Here is a 24,343-nt window from a genome sequence, read left to right on the forward strand (position 1 = left end):
TCAGAGAAAAATCAGTCTTTCATAAACATAAATATTTTTCATTTCCCACAATAATTAGAAGTGTTTACAATTTTGCATGAGTTATGTGTTATATATGTAAAAGCATGTTGAATTTTAGAGAAACCTATGCATTTCATTCTATGCCAGTCTTATCACATAAATCTTTACATTGAATCATGTGATGTATTAGGTGCAACAACATATCAAAAACATTGAACTAAGGTTAAAAAAACTGCATCACATTTTTCCGTTGACTGTTTATCCAAATATGTCCAAAGCACGAAAGAGACTTCAAAAACAGAACAAGTTATTTTAATTCACAACGTAGATCAAACTTGTACATCAATGACCTGACACAGGCCGTGATTCAGCGCACAGCGCCTGCATCAGGGGTCGTGTGAAAATATTGATCCAAAATAAACATGCCCAGCATCTCAGCCGAAGGAAAGGAATACGATCCTAATCAAACACCGTATGAAAAATGCAATGTGATGTAGCACATTATTGGCTGCTACCTAGTACAAGACTTAACTGGTTTAACATCCTCCTGGATTTCACCGATTTGGGAAACAAATCTTAGTTTAACTTGGCTACAGGTGAACGACAAACAAACCTTTCATCTCAACAATTAATTCCACTGCTAGATAACAATATACTTTGTCCTTGTGAAAGTTTTTTGCCTAAAAACGTAGCGGATATCTGCTCCCTAGTACACAAAATTATCTATGGTGAAGTCCTTGACTACATGATTGACCTAATCAGCCTGCCACCGAGGAATGCATTAAGACTATTCCGTTCATACCTAACCTTCACTATCCAACCCACAACGGGCTAAAGTATAAATCCACATATGCTTCATCCTTCTCCTTCATCAGCTCACAATTATGGAATTCCTTGCCAAAAGCTATAAAAACAATTCACAATCATCTACATTTCAGGAAATCTCTTAAGACTTTGTTATTTGGAAAAGCCTACCCCAAAGACTCAGCATGTGTCTCCACCTCTTGAGTCACATCAATATAATGGCAATTTTGGACTCATCCACCCTTCCTTCTCTCCCTGGTTTCCTGTTCCTTTCTTTCCTTCCCCATCCTCTCCTTTATGTCTTATGCAGGTTTAATGATGTATTAGCTTAATTTACTGTACTGGCGGCCGCCTTTGCGGTGCAATGTAAGCCACATTGGGTCTGACACAGTTGGGAAAATGTGGGGTATAAATGACATAATAAATAAACAAATAAATAAATAAATAAGCCCTTCAATTGCTCCATGATGCATTACACGACTGATTTGATTGATTTAATAATTTTACAAAATGAAAAAGCGGTGTACAATCAAAGTTACAATAACGCAAAACAACACTAAATGCAGAGTCAAGTCTATACTAACATCGCCAAGTTTTCAAGGATATTTACAAAAGTCCTGATGAAGGAAAACACTGCTGAAAAAGCCAAAGTTTATCAAAACCCAAATAAGAAGAAGCAACACGAATCTCATTGGGCAATGAATTCCACCAAGATGGACCAGTATAAGAAAACTATCCCTTCCTGTGATAGCTGACATTTTGATCTCATCAAGAGTTGGAAGCTGAAGGAGACTCTCTTGTGACAACCAAAGAGTCTGTTGAGGTACATATTTCTTCAGCTTCTGTGAGATGTAAACTGGAAGATCCCAATGCTATGACTTATAGACCAAATATAAAATCTTAAAAAACTATATGTGCTGTCACAGGAAGCCAACGCAACTGGTGCAAAACAGGCGTAATATTGATCATACTGCCCTGTTCTCCACCAGTTTTAACTAAGTGCTTGAAAAGGAGAATCGCAGTAATCAAACCTACTTTTTACTAAGGCATGAACAACTTTTAACAATCCGGATCTCAAATGACGTATCATTCTAAGACGGAAAAAGTAAGACTTCACAACATTACTGAACTGTAAATTGAACTTCATCATATCATTACATCGAAAACCCAACCACCCCCCCCCCCCCCCCCCCCCCCCCCCCCCCCACTGATATTCAGCGCTATTTAACTGGCCAGAACAGCTGCTGACCGGTTAAATAACGTTTAACCAGCTATCCCCTGCTGAATGTCTCCAGTTAGTGGCTAGCAGATAGCCGGTTATATCGCCCGATATAACTGGCAATCCACCTATTTTTAAAGCCAGTTTAGTGGCCATATTTGGCCCTCATGAAAAACATGGTATATCTTTGGCCAGTTTAAAACTAACTGGCTAAGTCTGAATATCAACTTAGCCAGTTATCTTTAAACTGGCCAAAATAAACCAGATATTCAATGCCGGTCACCGGAAACAGCTCCGGCATTGAATATCCAGGCTCAGCGCCAACCGTGAGAGTTAGCCGCTCTAACTCCTGCGGTCTGAATATCGGCCCAAAGTTACTAAGTCATGTAATAGTGGGAGTGATCTATCATAAATCACAGGCAGCACCCTTAACGCATGTTCCTTCCGAGAGATCCACACAGCCGATGACTTGTCAACATTCAAACTCCCCTAATTCTGTAACCTACTTTACAATTAGGAGCGAATTCAATAAATGGGGCCAAAAAATTTGGCACTGAAAAACTGGAGCACTAAGAGCTATTCCAGAGCCACCAAGAGACGATGCTGGGGAAGGACCGCCTCCACCACCTGGGCCGCTGCAGTGCCATTCCTCCCCCTCACACTTGGGTCACCCCTGACACTCAGGCAGCCAACCCCGCCCCCTTATCTTCCTTGGTATCCCGGGTCCTGGTACACCAGGAGCAGGAGAAAGACAGACCTGGAAGCAGGCAGACAGGAAGAAGGTTCTGCTCCCTTGGGAAACCTTGCCCAGTGCCGCCCCCCCCCCCCCCTCCTTGGAGGTTGGGCCGGGGGAATCTTGCCCCCCTCTAAAGGGGTGTGGGCCTGTGAGGGACATGGGCAGGCCAGGGTGTGGACCTGAGAGGGGACATGAATCAGGGGCGTGGACCTGGGAGGGGCATGGGCAGGTTAGGGTGTGGACCTGGGAGGGGCATGGGTGAGTTGGAGCACAGACCTCAGAGGAGCATGGAGGTGTCAAGGGGTGTGGACCTGTGAGGGACATGGGCAGGCCAGGGGTGTGGACCTGGGTGGGGCATGAATCATGGGGCATGGATCTGGGAGGGGCATGGCCAGGTTAGGGTGTGAACCAGGGAGGAGCATGGACCTCAGAGGAGCATGGAGGCGTTCAAGGGGTGTGGACCTGGGAGGGCAATAGCCCCATGGGTTGTAGAATACTGGCAGGAGTTAGGTGCAAGCATTTACACCAGCCACTGATCTTGCTCGTATGTAACTGCGCACTTACACTAGTATTCCATAGCAGTACTTGCGCACGCAATTGCCGATAAAGAATTCGCACTTAGGGCACATTATCCCAGCGCCTAACTTTAGTCAGTTAGAGAGTATTGTCCCCTGTATGGATTAATGCTTTTACATTTCAGGACTAATGTCATGTGTGAATTCACAGCCATTGTAACATTTATCCTGTGATTTGTGGAATTGTGCCAGGTCCGGTTCCCCCCTCCCCCTCCTCACCCGGTGGGGGCATTTCAGGATTTGCAGGGTCTGTGTTCCAGGGAAGGCCAGTTGAAATTATTTGGCTGATGGCAGTGAGCAACTGAAAAGGCTGGAGAGAGGGGAGGGGAGGGGGCCTCTTTGTACAGAAGGCAGAAACACAGCAGGTCTTTCACCCGAAAGGCTCCCTCTGCAAGGAAAAGCATAAATGAGAAGGGGTGGGGGAGAGAGGTTGTTCTCTTTCAATTGATTTTAATGGAAAGCGGCAGGTATAAAGAGGGCTCCTGCATTTGGTAGCTGTCTGAGGCTCTTAACAAGCTCCTCAGCAGCTGAATCATTTCACAATAACATAATTGTTCCTTACGCAGCTCCTTAACCCTGGACACCCGGCCGGATATGTAAAATATAACACTGGCTTCCTTGGAAGGATGAAAGACTGACTCAGACATGCTGCAATATGAACATGTCACCCCCCCAGCTTTGCACAAAGTATTTCTGGTAGAAGCTTCAGAAAGTTCCTCCATCCCCAATCCAGTGAAAGCTCAAAACCAGACTGAAAATTGTTTTAGAATATTGTTCTGTCCAAAGCAAGCTTCCTTCACTCACTGAACCAGAGTCTCCCTTCTCCTCTTAGCAGGAAAATAGGGGTGGGTATGCGACAGGGTTGTCTTAACAGGATCTCCTTTCTCCTCTTAGCCAGCATTCTTCCTAGGAGTCAGAAAATGCCTACGAAAGAGACCAAATTCTTGGACTTAACAGATATTTCCAGGTACCATTTACTTCTAAAAGGACTCTTTGGGCAGGACATAACTTGTATGCCTGATACGCAATTCTCCTTGAACTTGGACTTGTAAAAGGAAATAATTAAATATAAGAACCAAAGAATGGCCATACTGGGTCAGACAAGTGGTCCAGTTAGCCCAGTATTCTTGCTTCCAGCAGTGGCCAATTCAGATCACAAGTACCTGGCAGAGGGGTATGGTTACTAATACGCGTTAGCGTATTTTAACGCACCTTTAAAGTTAAGGTACGTTAAATTCTAATGTGCCAATACATTCCTATAGGCGCGTTAGCGTTTGACACGCATTAAAACGCTAACATGCCTATAGCGCGCATTTATAAACACAGATGAGAATCTCAAATATTATACCCAAGGGAACAGGAAACTCTGTGACACAATCTTAAAAAAGAGAGGGAAAAAGGCCCTGGGGGCATCATATATCCATCAGTGGCAAGGCTATTAGTCTCCAATAGCACAAAGCTATTTCAAACCCACAAGCCAGATAAAAATTCTAGTGGATATGTAGTTAAAGAAGGCTTGGAACACCAGTTTATTACTCAGTGGGAAAGTCAGTTTTTGTGTGTCCCTTTGCCAATTATGCCTGTAATCTACGTGCTCCCTAAATTCATAAGAATCTTCAACACCCCCCTGGACGGCAAATTATTTCTGGCAGGGGTTCTCTACTAGAGCCCCTTTCAATTATATTGACACTTTTCAGACCTCTGGTTTGTCAGGTAACCCTTCCTATTTAAAGATTCCAATAGATTTCATGCTGCAATTAGATGCTTGTTCCTTTGATCCAACTAAGGAGATATTGCTCGTTACAGCCGGCATTGAGGCATTATATACGAACATTCCCAAGAAGAGAGTTTTCGAGTCGTAGAACATATATTGAACACTCAAAGACAGGATTTACATCCACCAATGACGTTTCTCATCGGTTTGTTGAGACTAGTTCTTACGAAGAACTTTTGTTTCAAGATAAGTACTTTTTTCAGATTAAAGGCACTGAAATGGGTGCCACTGTTGCACCTGATGAAGCTAATCTACATATCTCGGAGTTTGAGAAAGATTTTTTTTATCTACAACTCCTTTTTGTCAGCAGATTTTATTTTGGAGATGCTTCATTGATGATGTGTTCATGTTATGGGTTGGGGATGTCACAAGTTTGACAACGTTCTTTACCTGGCTGAACAATTGTGACTCACATTTAAAGTTTTTGTACCAATTTCATACACATCAGATCTCCTTTTTGGATCTTTGGGCAACTAAGACACAAACTGGGTTAGCCTATATAGTTTACCGTAATCTCACTGATCGGAACACTCTTTTACAGAATGCACATTCCACCGGAAAATCGATGCGAGTATTCCAGTGGGACATTTTTTAAGACTCAAGTGACTTTGTGCCACTTACAGCTCAGTTTAAGAGCAAGCCAAAGGTAATGTCTCACAGATGTTTTCAACGTGGCTACCCGGTTTAGATAATAATAGAGCATAGCATACAAGTGAGCTAGATGGGCTGCCCTTGAACATCTTGTTTTACCATCATCTCATGAACACTCGGGTTGAGTCCACATGTATGCTTCCTTATTCACCTGGAGCAAGTACAGTACGGTCAGTTATTTGAAATTGGCATATTTTGGGACTACATTCTAATTTGCAATCTTCCTCCACTTTTTGCATTTAGAAGAGGGAGAAACCTCCATGATATGTTGGTTCCTTCTTATTACCTGCGCATTGTACTGCATCGATGCCTCAAGATGTGATTGGACATGTTCCTCGTACACAGTGCAGCGTTTGCTGCAATTCTTTTTCAGGAGCTACATTACTTTTGAATGATCGTCCCATTTATTGCAGTTCGTAGTTGTTCTTAACTGAACATCTACGAACTGCAATTCTCCTCAGGTGACCTATGCTCTTTGGTTGCACGCGTTCCGTAGAATACATAGGGGAAACAATGCGTGCGTTGAAAATTAGGATTTCGGAACATAAAAGCTGCCTTAAGTGCAGAGATTTTGCTGCACTTTAATTGAGCACTGTCTCTTTAGAGCAAGTTCATCTGTCACCACAAGGAGGCAATATAGATGCATTCTGTGTATGAAAGAACATCGCTGGATACAGTTCTTGGATACTGTAACACCTAAGGGTCTAAATCGAACTAGCGATGTGTGATCACTTGCTTACTTTTTATATTTTTATATTTTTGGGAGAGTTTTTTTTTAAGATGACTTTTCCATTTATTTTATTTATTTTTTAAAAATGTTTTCCTTGTTTTTTTTGGTATATCTCATTACATTCTACAGGGCTTTTAAATTTAGCAATGCCCGCCCCTTGAGTCAGTTACCTCGGACGGCGTCTTGCCGCAGCTTAAATTTGCAGTGAGTACTTATGATGCTGTTCTGTTTTCTCTGTTGATAGTAATGTTTTGTACTGATTTTTCTCTTTGTTTTCAGTTTAGCGACAGTCCAAGATCCCCAGAAGCAGGTCATTTGATTGAAACGCTGCATTTAATAGGATCATCAGCATCGGGTGTAACAGCGTCATAGCCAGCGCTGAGCCTGCTAATGCGGTATAAATAGACGCTATTTTCCTTCTCTGCCTCATATTTCTTTCACTGATTGATTTTTGCATTTATGTGTTTAAATGCAGTTGTCATGAGGTTTTATGTTTACAGCCTCGTATGAAACATTCTTTAGAAGCAGTTTATATATAAACAATTTTTGTTTTTGCAGGAATTTTTCAATACCTTTGTAAGTCTAATGCATTTTGAATACAAGTTTAAAATAAAGATTAAATATTATTGTACAGGTTTTAGCCACTGGAGGCAAAAGATTGATTACATGCAGCAGGCTCAAGGGTTTGAAATAGCTTTGTGCTATAGGAGACCTAATAGCCTTGCCAATGATGGATTATCTGATGTCCCCAGGGTTTTTTTCCTTTCTTTTTATATTATAACTTAGTGGAGTAAGATATTGCGTTTGATTGTTTTTCCCCCCCTTGTTTCTGTTCATAGAATCACAAATAGTAGAAAGATTCATGCTGTGATCCAGGGACAGCAGTAGCTTTCCCCATGTCTATCTCAATAGTAGTCAAGGACTTTTCCTCCAGGAACTTGTCCAAACCTTTTTTTAAACCACTGTTATCACATCCTCTGGCAACAAGTTCCAGAGCTTAAACTATTTTGGTAATGTACCGCCAGGCCATAACAACAGCCAAAAAACAATATTTTTCTCAATGCATAGAACAAGCTGAAAACAAGCCGCATTGAGCCTGCCGATGAGTGGGAAAGCGGCGGGGTACAAATGTAACAAAAATAAAATAAATTCAAGCAAGCGGCTATTTAAATAGTAAACAACCTACTATACAAACCCCACAACAGAACCAGCCTTCCCAGTCACAACTAACCAGCAATGATTTTGCCACTTACTTTGTCAACAAAGTTAAAGGTCTCGATCAGGACCTCCAGACAGTCTCATCAAAGCTCCCCCAGCTAATGAAGAGAAGACTCCCTCTTCCCCACCATGCACAACATCTGGGACTATTCAACCAGGTCACAGAAGAAGTTCTTGAAATATCCTGAAAGGTCTACGGCCTACAAACTGCCCTCTTGATCCCTGCCTAGCAAAGATTGTACAATGAGCAAGAACAGGCTCATTGAAGGGGCCACTAAAATTGTTAACTCCTCTCTTATGGAAGGGCCAACAACACTAAAAGGAGCTGTGATGTGCCCCTACTGGACCAGGACAAGCTTGAAAAGTACCGACCAGTCTCCAACATTCCTTTCCTGGCAAAACTTATAGAACGGACAGTCTGCACTCAACTCAACAACTGGCTAACTGATCGTAAGTGACTAGACTCATGTCAATCTGGCTTCAGACCTGGATACGGAAACAGAGACAGTTCTTGTGTCCCTTCTTGATGATCTTCACAGAAACTGATAGGGAATCTTCCTTGATACTAGGTTGCGGATTTCTCGGCAGCCTTCAACACTGTGATCATAATATCATGCTTACAGAATGGCAGAACAGTATCAGTGGCAAGAAATCAGTTCTCTTCAACATCACATCATTACCTTGGGCATTGAACTGTGGATGCCACAGGGATCCATACTACCTCCCATTTTATTTGATATCTACCTCAAGCCTCTGGCTGAGCTGCTTCGGTCAATAGATACAAAGTTCTAAATCTATGCTGATGATGTGCAACTACTCATAACCATTGAACCAGATCTACCCACAGCTATGCAGTTAACCTGACTGCCTGCCCTAAACACAACTTCTGGAATGGGCGACAACAACAACTTTGCCTGAACCCAAACAAAATAGAGATCCTTGTGGGGTTACCAAACCACAAGTGGACAATTATCCAACTTCAAAATTACCTTTTGGAAGTATGAACTCCCCCTAAAATCACAGGTCAGGAATCTTGGGATATGTCTAAACTCATCACTAACTCTGATCCAGGGCCACCGAGAGACTGGGCCGAGCCTGGGGCAAGGTCCCCCAGGGACCTGCCCCCGCCACCACCCTCTAGTTTAAATGTCTAGAAACATACTGTCTGAATTTCTCCCCAAGGATCCTTTTTCCCATCCCAGAAAGATGTAGCCCATCATTACAGTACAGCCTGTTATTTTTCCACGTATTACCCCATGCGCCTATGTGCCTAAAACCTTCTTCTTTACACCAAGACTCAAGCCACTATTGAATTCCTCTGTTTTGCGTAGTCTTTCCTCTCCCCTCCCCAACATAGGAATTACTTCAGAAAAAGCCACAGTCCGAACCAAAGATTTCAGTCCCTCACCAAACTTCTGGAATGCTCTCTGTGCTGTAAACTTGCTATTGTTGGCCAGGTCATTTGTCCCCAGGTGAATTACAACATCAGCGTTAGAAGCCTCGCTGTCTTCTCGGATCACTTTCCGTATTTGGTCTATACATCTTGTAGCTGAAGATCCTGGAAGACATTTCACTAGGTTGGAACCCCTGAACTGTGCTCCTAAGTTAACGCCTCTGATAATGGAGTCTCCGAGCAGCAATAAGTTTCTACTTTTCACAATTCTGTCATTAGTTGGGGGATGTTTCTGGGGTTGTGCTATTTTCATTGCCTCTGGTTCTACCACAGTACTTCTTTTTTCACTATTATAATGATGCAACGCTGCAAAAGAATTTGACCGGGGCAAAGCTTGGAAGGGCGAGTGTTTCTGTATGGCTAAAAATCCCAATAAATAAATAAATATTCATTGAGTGAAAAATATTTCCTCCTGTTCGTTTTAAAAGTAGTATCATGTAACTTCCTTGAGTGTCCCCTGGTCTTTGTACTTTTTGAAAGAGTAAAAAAATCAATTCACTTTTACACCTCTCAGTATTTTGTAGAGCTCAATCATATCACACCTCAGCCGTCTCTTTTTCAAGCTGAAGAGTCCTAACCTGTTAAGCCTTATCTCATATGAGAGGAGTTCCAGCCCTTAAATCATTTTTAGTCGCCCTTCTTTGAACCTTTTCTAATTCGGCAATATATTTTTAAAGATACAAAACCAGAATTGAACTCAATACTCAAGGTGGGGTTGCACCATGGAGCGATACAGAGGCATTATATTATTCTTGGTCTTATTTTCAATCCCTCTCCTAATAATTCCTAGCATTCTGTTTGCTTTTTTGGCTGCCGCCGAATACTGGGCAGAAGGTTTCAGCGTATTGTCCATGATGACACCTAGATCTTTTCTTGGGTGCTGACTCCTAGGGAGGAACGTATCATTAAATAACTATAATTTGGATTATTCTTCCAAAATACGCATCACGTAGAATCTCATCTGCCATTTGGATGTGGCATTTAACCAGTCATTACTGGGGTAATTAAAATCCCATTATTATACTTTTGCCAAAATTGCCAGCTTTTCTCATTTCTATTAATATATTTCATCTGTCTGATCATTCTGGACTGGCAAACGGTAGTGCAGCCCTACCCATAATTCTCAAACTGGGGTCAGGTGGCACCTAGTTCTCTCCTTTCATGCCCAAGCCATACATAACATAAATCAACATCCGAGAAAGAGTGGAATTTATTACTCCCGCAGCGTTCTCCAACTTATATAACGTAAAGACAATCACAGTATCAAACAATTTCATTCCTGTCTACATCTTACAGTACTAAGCAATCAGATATATACAACTCAATTATCAATCTAGAGCATTTTGGGGCAAAGTGGCCTAGCCTTTTGAGTCACACAGTCAGATCCCTCTATTTGCCTTAATCACAGTGTATCTTTTCTGCTGTGCCTGGGGCATGTACTATACACTTTGCTCAGGGGATTGTCGTAAAAGCATGTTCCCTTCGCAACCATTGACGCTCTTTTGAAGCTTTCAGCCTCCCCATTCCATGCAAGTCTGAGGTAAGCACCGTTGGTGATTTGTTACTCTGGCACTGGCCCACCCTCCGTACAAGAGGGGCAACTGATCTTAACCTTAGACATCATCCATACCCCTGCTATCATGGGACAACAACCATTTGGCATTTGACCTTGCTTTAGTCACAGCCACTTGACATTTGACCTTGCTTTGGTCTGAGACATACTGCTGTGAACTCTACCAGGGTAGGACCCACCACCTAATGCTGCGACGGACCCTACCTCCCTGACATAGGGTGGCTGGGGTGGGTGAGCCGTTGGCGCAGCAGGCAAAAATGGCGATTGCACCTTTGCAATCACTCCCCCCCCCCCATACTGCTTCCGGTGGCCACCTCCTTTCTCCGCCTCCTGTACTTCCTCTCTGTCACCTACCTCCCCTCCCCTTATCTAGCTGTACTACCCTCCTTTCTTATCCCTGCCCACGATAAAGACAGCAGTGCATAAGTGCATAAGATCATAAGAATTGTCATACTGGGAAGATCCTCAAGTACCAAGAAATGAAGTTTGAGACCAAGAACATATGGCAGAAGGATACAGAAATATTTCCCATCATTCTGGCTGCCACAGGCTTGATCAAAAACAACTTCCAAGCACAAAAGGTTCTGCCTCCTATCCAAAGACTCTCTAATTTACTGAAGAGTCTCTCATAAGGTACTTTGTCAAACGCCTACTGAACATCCAAATACAGCCTATCAACTGGCTCCCTATTATCCATTTTGTTCACACCTTGTATAAAAACCTAATAAATTGGCAAGGCAGCATTTCTCATTGTTGAGCCCACACTGACTCATTCCCATTACGCTGTGTCTATCTAAAGGATCAGTAATTTTGTTTTTTGTCCAGCACCAACGACAGGCTCACCGGTCTTAATCCTGCCCTTTCATTTCATCCTCTCTATAACTCCCTCCCAACAGTATGCTTGGGAAATACTAAAATCCTCACCAGACCAGCTCCTGTGCACAGCTGTTCACTAGACGCGTGACTGCCCTGTGGCTTCCCGTGCACATCTGCAGAGGCTTATTGGTTACAATCCATGTTTTCGTAAACCCAGGAAAAATCAGTGTTTAATGACGTCAGCTTATAGCTTCTTCTCTGATAATAAAATATACAGGGAGTATACATCTTGAGCTTTCTATGTCGTTTTAACTATGCAGTAGCCCAGGCTTTAAAAATGGAATTTAGGGCTCTCTTGGTGGCTCAGTGGCAGCGCTTGCAAAAACAAGAGAGGATTCCCTATAGAGAAACACAGTCAACCAAGGAATTAAGGAAGGGGTGTAGGCCAACCAAGTGCATGAAAGTATGAACATTTCGGCTCTTTACGATTGTGAAACTAGTAGTTATCGAACACCTGTTCTTTTCCATTATGCTTGAAGCATTTGGACTTTCATAACAGATACTTGGCTTCTGAAGCAGGCAAGTATATTGCCGAAACACGGTCTGTGTCGAGTCCATTGTATCTGGTTTCTCAATACATTTTGCTACCATCAACGTCTGGAGATTTGACTGCTTGGTTGGCCAACACCCCTTCCCTATTTCCCTGGTTGTCAGTGGCAGTGCTACCGTTCGGAAAAAGGGACCTAGTGAAACTTGAAGAATGGTCATGAATTTTGCATCTAAGATTTAATGCCAGAAATGCAGGGTCACGCATTTGGGCTACGAAAACTCGAGGAAGCAATGCAGTTTAGCGGGTGAAGCATTTCTGTGTATGAAAGAGGAGCGGGACTCGGGTGTGATTTATGTGATGATCTTAAGGTGGCCAAACAGGTAGGCGACAGTGAAAGCTAGGGAGAGGAATGGCCAGTAGGAAAAAGGAGGTGATGATGCCCTGTGTAAGACTCTGGTGAGACCTCAATTAGAATATCGTGTACAATTCTGGAGACGCACCTTCAAAAAGATATAAACAGGATGGAGTTGGTCCAGAGGACAGTTACTAAAATGGTCAGTGACTTCATCGTAAAGTATATTGTGGCAAAGATCTCAATTATGTGTACTTTGGAAAAAGGTGGGAGAGGGGAGATACAATAGAGACATTTAAATACCTACGTCACGTGACATAAATGCATAAAAGGTAAGTCTTTCAATTGAGAGGAAGCTCTGGAACGAGGGGGCATAGGATGAAGGTGAAAGGGGATAGACTCAGAAATAACCTAAGAAAATATTTCTTCACGGAAAAGCTGGTGAACTCATAGAACAGCCTCCAGGTGGAAGTGGAGGAGATGAAAACAGTATCTGAAAAGAGAGCTTGGGACAAGTACCTAGAATCTCTAAGGGAGCGATAGGAAGAGTAGATGGTTTGGATGAGCAGACTGAATAGGCCATATGCTCTTTATCTGCCTTTGGTTTTCTCTGTTTCTATCAATCCCTGGGCCCAGACTCTGCTTCCAGAGCAGGCCGAGGTTGAAGATGCTGCAGAAGGTGAGAGAGGAAGAGCGTTTTTGCCATTGCACAAGAGTGACACCTACAGGCCAGACTCGATGCACCTGCATATTAGTTTCTGGAGAGAGCCCTGGCCAAAGGCTGTCACAGTAATGGCAAGATGAGTTGGAGGGAAGAAGCTTTATAAAATTAAGTGAATAAAGAACTGGTCCTTGCATTGTATCCACTAGAGGCTGGTTCTAACTGTGTTTGAAACTCAAAGGATCAGAAAAATGTTTGAACAGTTTATTTATTTGAAATTTTTATGTACAGCCAAATGAGCTGCTGTCACTGAGCAGCCAGTGAAGGTATAATTTTTACAGAGCAATTTTAGTCATCAGCAGGATAGATTAAATTGCAGAAAAGCTCGAAATATTAAAATGTGTCCGAGTATGAGGTGTTGCTGCTTCCAGCACCCTACAATACAAATCACACAGTTTGCCTGAAATCTTTCTGGAGAAGCTGCACAGCGAGCGAGGGACACGCTGCCTGTTTTCATTCAGCCTGAAGGGGGTAACGTCACACCTGGGGAGGGTTCTTCGCGGGGGGGGGGGAAACAAAACACCTCTAAATCATCAGGTACGTTGAGAGGTGACCCAACCCTAGGCCTTTGATCATTTCTAAACCCCAGAGCTGCAGACCCACAAATGCAAAAGCAGCCCCAGGGACCCCCAAGGCTTTCACAGATCCCACATGCACCCTCCAGAGCTGCCAAGTGCTGAGAAGGGACGGTTCAATCCCAGTTCAATTACTGGTTTCAAATGTGAACTGGTCACACTTCTTCCCTTTTAAAATGGATGTTTTGAACGTCAGTCTTGAAGCCTGGAAAACAGTGCAAACCCCCCCCCCCCCCCCCCACCCCGAACACACTTCATTTCTCCATGTAAAAGTAAATCTGAATCAGAGCTCTCTCTCCTCCACCCCCACCCACCACTATCATTCCATCCCCACCCTCCACCACCTCACCTACCTCTGGAGATGCAGGAGCCCATTACGGAGACACCAGGCAACAGCTTCTCTTCCTCTTCTTGGAGGCGAAGTGGTTCATCTCCCCCTCCTCAGCCACACTGAAAGCAAACACTGAGCCGCTGCTGCTTCGGAAAAAAGAGAAAAGAATTAAATTCTGCCTCACTGCTGTCAGATGCCCAGACCGATTTAGAAATAATGAAGCTGGAAGAATCCCTGGTGTTTTGTCTTTCTCTGGATCCTGCTAAACTTTGAGGGCTGGGGACTCGGGTAGGGGGAGGGCGTGAATGCCTTGCTATGGCTCTGCCAGCAGCTAGAAGAAGCAGAGGGAGAGAGAGGGGGGCTGTACTGAACATATGAGGGAGGGGGGGGCAGAGAGAAAGAGGAACTGATCAAGGCATGGCTCCTGCCTGCCCTGTACCACCCCTCTCTGCCCTCCCCATCAGCTGTTTCTGCTTCTCTGGGAAGAGAACAGAAAAAGCCTTTCAGCTGGTTGGGTTGATATCATCCATCTCTGTGGTTGCCTGGAAGTGCAGGGAATCTGTCTGGATGTGGGATCTGGATGTTAGGTTTAATGCTACCCTTAAACATCACACTTGTTGAGCTCTGAGGTCTTCCCAAAACAGGTGGCTGAAGCTTCAGAGATCAGCCTCCTACGCAGTAGATCAGAACCTCTGGAAAATGGGTCCAGCACTGCCTATGCAGAGGTGAGGAGTGGCCTAGTGGTTAGAGTGGTGGACTTTGGTCCTGGGGAACTGGGTTCGATTCCCACTGCAGGCACAGGCAGCTCCTTGTGACTCTGGGCAAGTCACTTTAACCCTCCATTGCCCCAGGTACAAATAAGTACCTGTATATAATATGTAAGCTGCATTGAACCTGCCATGAGTGGGAAAGCACAGGGTAAATGTAATAAAAATAAAATAAATTTATTTCATTTTACAGCTAATGGCCACAGTGCACAGATGGACACACTGGCTGACCCTACCAAATGCTCTTTTCTGTCTAGATCTGGGGGGGGGGGGGGGAGTGACATTTTCAAAGTGTGATGTCTTTCAAGGACAGTGGTGACAAAAGAGGTGAAGCTGATCTGTGGCCAGCAAACTTTCTGTCATAAACAGACAGGCTAAGTCAATCTTGGTTTTAGCCCTATAAACTTTTAGGATTTGCAAAGAAATGCACAAGGCTGGCAGCTGAGCTTCCACTCGGGAGGAACTCAGCCAAGAAACATCATTAGCTGGAGGGAAGCACTTCAAAGATCATTTGTTCTAAGCTAAAAATGTTTCATTCATAGAAAAAATATAATTTAAGGCAAGAAGTCATGACATGAAGTTGAAGAGATAACGCCTCAGAAGAAATATTTCTTTACTACGAGAGTGGTCAATACTTGCAGAAGTAGCCAGGACTTTGAGAGGATGTAGCATGCCCAGAACAGATTCAGAGGGCAATGGTAAGGGCAGGGCATAAAAGATATAGGGAAAACAAACGGATGTCAGCTAAGTTACCCAGTTCCAGGAGGGAGACTTTTTTGGCCAGTCCTGGTTTGAATTTACATTGACATTGCCATTTTGACATCCAGAGCCAGACCAGGTAGGAGGGAAGGTGATCACTTCTGCCTTGATCCACTATGTGAGTCCCAGGGTTGGCTGGAGAGTCTTGGGGGGGGGGGGGGGGGAACTCAAGGATTCTGAGGCTTCTAAGCAGTGCTTTAGATGGTCCTGGTGGGGTGTGTAATAGTCCCAGGAGATTTGTAGCTGTAAGTGGTTTAATAGTTTCTTCCTCAGCCTCTTGAGATGTTCCAGGAACCGGTACAGATGACAGGTGGTCCTGGTTACCTTGCTGGAAATATCCAACTAAGCCAAGCTTTCCCTCTACAGAGTACAGCATATTCCTTGTTCCCATTGTTCCATTCACAACACCGAGCTTAAGTTGTTGCTTTCACAGAAAATGCTCTTAGGCTTCTCCTTAGAAATTGTCCTGACTAGGGGAGCCAAGTATTTCTAATTCCTATACTTGAATGTGCATGGATGGTAGGGTCTGTAGGCTGGATGGCTCTCTTCTTTGGTCAGGAAGGCAAGAAGCCAAAGACAGGAACTGAACAGTGCACAGGGTTTTATATCCCTGGCAGGTACCTCCCAAATCAAGCCTCCTCCTCTGATTTGAATAAGACATAAGCATCGCCACACTGAGACAGACCAAAGGTCCATCTAGCCCAGCACCCTGTCTCCGACAGTGGCCAATCCAGGTCACAATCACCCGACAAGATCCACGGAGCAAAGCATTTTGTACTGCTTGTCCCAGGAATAGTGGATTTTTCCCTATGTCCATTTAATAACATTCTATAGCCTTTTCCTTCAGGAAGCCGTCCAAACCTTTCTTAAACTCTGCTAAGCTAACCGCCTTAACCACATTCTCCGGCAACGAATTCCAGAGCCGAATTTTCTCTTATTTGTTTTAAACTTACTGCACTCCAGCTCATCGCATGCCCCCTTGTCCTAGTATTTTTGGAAAGCGTAAACAGACACTCCGCATCTATCTGTTCCACTGTTCCGGGGCAGAGGGAGAATGGAAACGAACGAAGCTGACCAGCGCGCGGCACCCCCCCCCAGCGGCGTGCACCGAGGGGCGGGGCACATCAGCGATCCGCCCCGGGTGTCAGCCCCTCTAGGAACGCCACTGACTTACGTACTTATGTACTGCCCCCATTTTGAAAAGCCCTTTTTCCCCAGCCACGGTAAAAACATGGCCCAGCGTGTGCCAAAAACACACAACCACAGGCCACTTTTTACCGCGGCTTAGTAAAAGGACCTCTTAAGCACTGGGGGCCCCTTTTGCTCTAATAGTTGCCTTGCAGGAAGTAGACCCTGCGTCAGTGCATCACCTTCAGGTATGAGGAGTTGTGGGTTTGCGGAGGTAAATTCTCCTCTACTGGCTTCAGGATACACAAATATCTCTTTACCTCGGAATTGCTGAAGTCGATCTCATCAGCGAGTCCCTTGGTGCTTCCTTCTGTCTTTACGCTTTGAAGTTGGGTTGCATTCTCATTTTAGAGGACCTTGTTTTGTGGTTTCCTGGATTTGAGCTCTGGGGGGGGCTCTCCTGGTCCCCTTGTCTAAAGCCAACTGCAACTTCCTTGCTGTATTACAACTCCCTCTAGTTCAAAACTACTAATGGGAAAGAGAAGCAGTGTCAATGCTGGGGAGGGACTGTGTCAGGCCTGTGCTCTCCCCTTCTGTGTCCTGGACCACAGCATTTTCTCTGTTTAAGGCCTCACTCTGACCAGGAAGAAGCTCCAGCATTCCGGTAAGATTGATATTCAGACAGGACGGAAACCTCTCTTAGTGAGGCCCTCCTGACCAGTCTTTATAATGGAGCTTCATGAAACCTGCTGCAACAACCATGGCCACAATGCAGCCGCTTAATTCAGAGCCTGCTCAGGAGCAGGTGTGAACATATGTGGCTGAAGTATGTGTGCAGGTGTGTGTTTTATAACCTATGTGTGTAATTTATGGCTCCGCCCATGCTCTATTCAAACCACACCACCCATGGGTCACATAAAAGCATTCACATTATGGTCGCTGCAAGGAATTTACTATGTAACACATGGGTTAATTACACAAGAAGCCTTTTACATGTGAGAAATCCTGTATAGAATTAGCGCCTTTAAACTTCAGGATGGGATTGTCGGAAATCCGGGATCTCCTGTCTGAGACTGTATCAGGGCAAAATTCACCATTTTTCCATTTAAGCCAACTGCTATGGCATATGCTTATGGGATTTCTGCCTCAGGAGCCTGAATCCCTGAAAGCCACTGATACCTCCTTGTTCATGATGAACTCAGCTTTCCCCACCTATCCCAAAAGTGCCCTCAATTTTATCAGCATCCTCCAAAAAAGTATAGCAGAATAAGAATGTGGTAAATGCGGTTAGCTTAGCGGAGTTTAAAAAAGGTTTGGACGGCTTCCTAAAGGAAACGTCCATAGACCGTTATTAAATGGACTTGGGGAAAATCCACTATTTCTGGGATAAGCAGTATAAAATGTTTTGTACTTTTTCGGGATCTTGCCAGGTATTTGTGATCTGGATTGGCCACTGTTGGAAACAGGATGCTGGGCTTGATGGACCTTTGGTCTTTCCCAGTATGGCAATATTTATGTACTTAAGAAAATATACAGAAAACGGTGGCCAAAATGACTGGGATGGAACAACTCCCCAATATTTAAACACTGCAGCCGGTCTTTACTTCAAACGTTTAAATTCATAACTGGATAGTCAGTGCTGGACTGTCCCCAGACACATCTGGGTAGAATTATCCAGGTGCCACCAGACCTTCCCGACACCGTTGGGATCATGCAAAGGCAGTCGCTGAAGATGTTCAGCGACATTGTCCAGATGGCTGTCTCTGGATTTTTCCTCTCCAGTCCATTCTACAACATACGTAATGTTTTCATCTTTCAAGTGTATTCAGTGCTGGATGCAGGAGGACGGTTTAAAAATAAATCCAGAGATGATGAATATTTTGTACGTGGGAGGTAAAACTTCTGAGCCACCTTGTAAACATCAGATCCAGGCAGGTGTTTCTGTCCCTGTTTGTTTTGAATCTAAGATCCTGAGAGTGAGTTTGGACTCAGACTTGATTCTGGAGCCACAAGTAGGCGAACTCAGGGCCAGTCTTAGGGCGAGGTGACCACATAGGGCCTCGTGCTCAAGGGGGCCCCACGTGGCATGCCTGAACTCCGCCCCAACCGCCTGAGTTTCAGCCCCCTCTGTCTGAATTTTAAAAGTCATCTAAGTTACCTCGTTGGGGTTATGGCGGCAGGCGGCAGCAGTGAAAAGCGTGCGAGCTGCTCGGCGCTTCAGGAGCCTTCCCTTCCCTCTCTCAGCTCTGATCCCACCCTTCCGCCCTTGCGGAAACAGGAAATGAGGACGGGAGTCTGGACCAGAGCTGAGAGAGAGAAAGGAAGGCTCCTGAAGTGCCGAGCTAGCACGCTTTTCACTGCTGCTGCCTGCCGCTGTAACTCGACGAGGTAAGATGATTTTTAAAATTCGGAGGGAAGCCTTGGAAGGGAGGGGGGCCTTGGAGCTCAGAGGGAGGGAGGGGGCGGTCCTGCAGCTCGGAGGGAGCTCAGAGGGAGGGGTGGCCAGCCCTGGAGCTCAGAGGGAGGGGGGCCCTGCAGCTCGGAGGGGTGCAGCTAGGGTGGGGCGGGGCTAGGATGGGGCCCCTTCAAATTGGTCTGCACAGGGCCCCGCACTTGCTATGACCGGCCCTGGGCAAACTGGTGAGGAAGCTCTTGCTTCATTCCAGACCGGTTCCTCGAATCAAACTCCTTTTGAAACCCAGAAATGTCCTTTGTTTTTAACATTTTACATGGCACCGGAAGCTTCTGGAACTCAAGGTAGAGAGATCCCCGGTTGTTCCTTAGTAAAGCATACAGAATACAGCAGCCAGATTAATCTATGGAAAATCAAAATTCGACAGTTCTAGACCCCTTCGTGAAAAACTACACTGGCTTCCAGTAAAGGAACGAATTACTTTTAAAATTTGCACCCTGATCCATAAAATTCTTTGTGGTGAAGCCCCAGGTTACATGGATACCCTTATCAATTTGCCATCTAGGAATTCTTGCAGATCACCTCGTTCATATATAAACCTACATCATCCTACCTGTAATGGTCTCAAATATAAATTACTACTACTACTACTACTATTTAGCATTTCTATAGTGCTACAAAGCATACGCAGCGCTGCACAAACATAGAAGAAAGACAGTCCCTGCTCAAGGAGCTTACAATCTAATAGACAAAAATAATAAAGTAAGCAAATCAAATCAATTAATGTGAACGGGAAGGAAGAGAGGAGGGTAGGTGGAGGCGAGTGGTTACAAGTGGTTACGAGTCAAAAGCAATGTTAAAGAGGTGGGCTTTCAGTCTAGATTTAAAGGTGGCCAAGGATGGGGCAAGACGTAGGGGCTCAGGAAGTTTATTCCAGGCGTAGGGTGCAGCACTCAACTATGGAATGCATTACCTAGATCTGTGAAAATCATTCATGATCATCTGAGCTTCAGGAAATCTCTTAAGACCAGCTTATTTGGAAAGGCTTACCATAATGGACCCGTCTTAAACCCATAATTCCTGGAATATAACTAATTTATGGACCTCATGGACTCTATTACCCTTCCCCTCTTTTCCCTTGTCCCTTATAATTACTATCTTTCCTATTCACCTTACTATACTTTGTCTGTTTGTTTACCGGATTGGCGATTGCCTTTACGGACTGATGTTAGCCACATTGAGCCTGCCAACGGGTGGGAAAATGTGGGGTATAAATGTTATAAATAAATAATAATATATAATAGGAGGAAAAAATGTATCTTACGTCATTGGCTGCAAGATCTGGGAAGCCTGAGGAACACACAAATCTCCTAAATGACAACATTTTTTTCATGACGCCTAAGATGCGTAGGCGCCTACATGCATACAATGTGCATCAAATTAGAGCTACTGCCCAGCTACTGTGAGCTCCTGGTGGTAATTCTAATTTCTATGTGCTCCCAAAATACGTGGCAAAAAAGTATTTCTATTTTCTACCGCATGGTGCTAACTGGGCAGTAATCAGCAGTGTATGCGCGCTGACGATTACTGCCCGGTTAACACGGGAGGCCTTACCGCTAAGTCAGTGGGTGGCGGTAAGGTCTCGGGCCCAAAATGGACACATCCATTTTCAGCAAAAAAGAGGCCTCTTTTGCAGTGGCTGAATCTTCAGACAGAATAGTCAGGGAACCTTTGTGATGTCATCAATCCCCGTGCAAGAGTGTGTGACATCACATCAGTGGCTGAATCTTCAGATGTGACAGAATCACCAGGGAACCTTTGTGATGTCATCAAACACCGTGAGAGACTGTGTGATCACATCAGTGGCTGAATCTTCAGATATGACATTCGCCAGGGAACCTTTGTGATGTCATCAAACACCACGAGAGACTGTGTGACATCACATCAGTGGCTTAATCTTCAGATATGACATTCGCCAGGGAACCTTTGTGATGTCATCAAACACCACAAGAGACTGTGTGACATCACATCAGTGGCTGAATCTTCAGACAGAATAGTCAGGGAACCTTTGTGATGTCATCAATCTCCGTGCAAGAGTGTGTGATCACATCAGTGGGACTGATCTTCAGATTGACAGAATCACCAGGGAACCTTTGTGATGTCATCAAACACCGCGAGAGACTGTGTGACATCACATCCGTGGCTTAATCTTCAGATATGACATTCGCCAGGGAACTTTGTGATGTCATCAAACACCACAAGAGACTGTGTGACATCACATCAGTGGCTGAATCTTCAGACAGAATAGTCAGGGAACCTTTGTGATGTCATCAATCTCCGGCACGAGTGTGTGACATCACATCAGTGGCTGAATCTTCAGATGTGACAGAACTCACCAGGGAACCTTTGTGATGTCATCAAACACTGCGAGAGACTGTGTGACTTCACATCAGTGGCTGAATCTTCAGATATGACATTCGCCAGGGAACCTTTGTGATGTCATCAAACACCGCGACGAGACTGTGTGACATCACATCGGGCTTAATCTTCAGCACAGAATAGTCAGGGAACCTTTGTGATGTCATCAACCGTGCAAGACTGTGTGACATCACATCAGTGGCTGAATCTTCAGATGTGACATCACCAGGGAACCGTTGTGATGTCATCAAAACACAAGAGACTGTGTGACATCACATCAGTGGCTGAATCTTCAGACAGAATAGTCAGGGAACCTTTGTGATGTCATCAAACACGCGAGAGACTGTGTGACATCACATCAGTGGCTGAATCTTCAGATATGACATTCGCCAGGGAACCTTTGTGATGTCATCAAACACCGCGAGAGACTGTGTGACATCATATCAGTGGCTGAATCTTCAGACAGAATAGTCAGGGAACCTTTGTGATGTCATCAAACACCGCGAGAGACTGTGTGACATCACATCAGTTGCAGGCGACTGGCCAGAGATGGTCTAAGAGCGACTGCAACTCCAGTTCCACAGAAACGAATTGTACATAACACTTCCTGAAAAAGTAGCTGATGCGCTGCACCAGGGCCATATAATGTGATTAAGGTTTGGGGATGATGTCCTAACTCAGGACAGAAGCTCTACCTGTGACTTTCTGTCAAACAAATTCATCTGATAACATATTTCCAAGAATGAATCAGCATTAAACAGGAATCCATGTTCAGTTTACAATGTTCCAGCTTAAATTATTGTAGCAGTTCAACTCAGGCTCCTTCTGTTAGTGCAGGGGCCCCAGGGATCTTGGTGCAGGTATTTCCCTGGGTTAATGGCTTTTGCATAGGGGTATTTCCTTGATCACAGAGAACAAACTGGATATTTTGCACAAGACTTCATTATGTGTCTGGATCCTTTTTTGCCTGTCCTTTGCAGGGCTTGTTACATGTGAACACGACTGCGGATGAGGTCATGGTGATCCCATGTTACTGCTTCCATGGGATCAGAGTCTTTCTCATGCTGTTTCATTTGTGCCTCATCTGTAGGATCAGGTCATTGTCTCCCAGTTATTTTCTTCCTCCTCCCACATAGATAACACATACATCATGTAGACAGACACAGTCGCCACCCCAACATTACAAGCACACGTGACCTTCCTGACTCAGTGCAGGAAACCCACAGGTCTGCGGCACTATGAGAAAGTCAGAGGGGCCGACGCAGAAACCTTGCACAGACGTGGGCACGGGATTATCATTACTCCGGCATGCAATTTTATGGGTGCACAATGCAGAGAAGTATTTTGCACAAGCAAATCCATTCATAGGACCAGGGCCGGTCTTAGGCAGAGGCGACCAAGGTGACCGCATAGGGCCCCGCACGGAGCGCCTCAACTCTGCCTCGCTCGTGCCTCCACTCCGACCTCCGCCACTGCTCGCCTTAGTTGCCTGAGATGATCCCCATTCCTGCGGCTCGGCCGCTCCGCTCCACCACCACCGGCGCGGCGCCCACCCCCAGCTTGGGCCCGCTGAGCCCGCCATCAGCTCCCGAATTTGAAAGTACTGGATCTTTTCTTAATATTTTCCTTTATTCTCCTTTGTTATGAGAATTGGAACTACTAATTGTAGTGGACTTGAACTGAATAATTTCTGGGGAGGGGAGGTTTCATGATAGCATTGTGCTTATTATTTCAATCATTTTTTTGTACAAGTTTAGCTTCATTTGTCTTTATTTGAAATTTTATAAATAAAAACATTTTCTAAAAATGGAATAATCTTATCAATGGGGTGGAGCTAGGGTGGGGGCGGAGCTAGGTGGGGCAGGGCTAAGATGGGGCCCCACCAAATTGGTCTGCATAGGGCCCCGTACTTGCTAAGACCGGCCCTGCATAGGACACCAGCGCACAGCATATTAAAATAAATATTAATGGAGGTATTGTCCTATTGTGGATTAAAAACTGGTTAAAAGATAGAAAACAGAGAGTAGGGTTAAATGGTCAGTATTCTCAATGGAGAAGGGTAGTTAGTGGGGTTCCCCAGGGGTCTGTGCTGGGACCACTGCTTTTTAACATATGTTATAAATATCTAATGATCTAGAGATGGGAATAATAGTGAGGTAATTAAATTTGCTGATGACACAAAGTTATTCAAAGTCGTTAAATCGCGGGAGGATTGTGAAAAATTACAAGAAGACCTTACGAGACTGGGAGACTAGGCGTCTAAATGGCAGTTGATGTTTAATGTGAGTAAGTGCAAAGTGATGCATGTGGAAAAGAGGAACCTGAACTATAGTTACGTGATGCGAGGTTCCACATTAGGAGTCACCGCCCAGGAAAAGGGATCTAGGTATCATCGTTGATACGTTGAAACCCTTTGCTCAGTGTGCTAAGAAAGCAAATAGAGTGTTAGGAATTATTAGGAAAAGAATGGAAAACAAACTGAGAATGTTATAATGCCTTTGTATCCATCCATGGTGCGACAGCACCTCGAATATTGTGTTCAATTCTGGTCACTACATCTCAAAAAAGATATAACAGAATTAGAAAAGGTTCAGAGAAGGGCGATGAAAATGATAAAGCAGTCAGGCTTTATTTGGAAAATCGCGATTCAAAATCACCAAACCCCTTCGAGAAAAACTGTATTGGCTCCCAATCAAAGAATGTATTACTTTCAAAATCTACAACCTGGTCCACAAAATCATCTATGGCGAAGCCCTGGGATATATGACTGACCTCATAGA

At 44.5% G+C, this 24,343-nt stretch overlaps 2 protein-coding genes across 2 annotated transcripts in view; one reads left to right on the forward strand and one right to left on the reverse strand.

Moving 5' to 3' along the window:
- Positions 1-14,174, reverse strand: part of LOC115456865 (protein FAM131C-like) — a 31,069-nt gene extending 16,895 nt beyond the window's left edge. Inside the window, exon 1 of the mRNA XM_030186214.1 lies at positions 14,101-14,174. Within this exon, the coding sequence (XP_030042074.1) occupies positions 14,101-14,122 (22 nt within the window). The 5' untranslated portion in view covers positions 14,123-14,174. The remainder of the gene's footprint in view (positions 1-14,100) is intronic.
- Positions 14,175-18,443: 4,269 nt separating this feature from the next.
- The window catches only part of LOC115482432 (chloride channel protein ClC-Kb-like), a 15,954-nt gene continuing 10,054 nt past the window's right edge, over positions 18,444-24,343 (forward strand). The window contains exon 1 of the mRNA XM_030222178.1: positions 18,444-18,531. Within this exon, the coding sequence (XP_030078038.1) occupies positions 18,444-18,531 (88 nt within the window). The remainder of the gene's footprint in view (positions 18,532-24,343) is intronic.

Source organism: Microcaecilia unicolor, chromosome 13 (assembly GCF_901765095.1).
Source record: "Microcaecilia unicolor chromosome 13, aMicUni1.1, whole genome shotgun sequence".
In the NCBI taxonomy this organism is placed as follows: domain Eukaryota; kingdom Metazoa; phylum Chordata; class Amphibia; order Gymnophiona; family Siphonopidae; genus Microcaecilia; species Microcaecilia unicolor.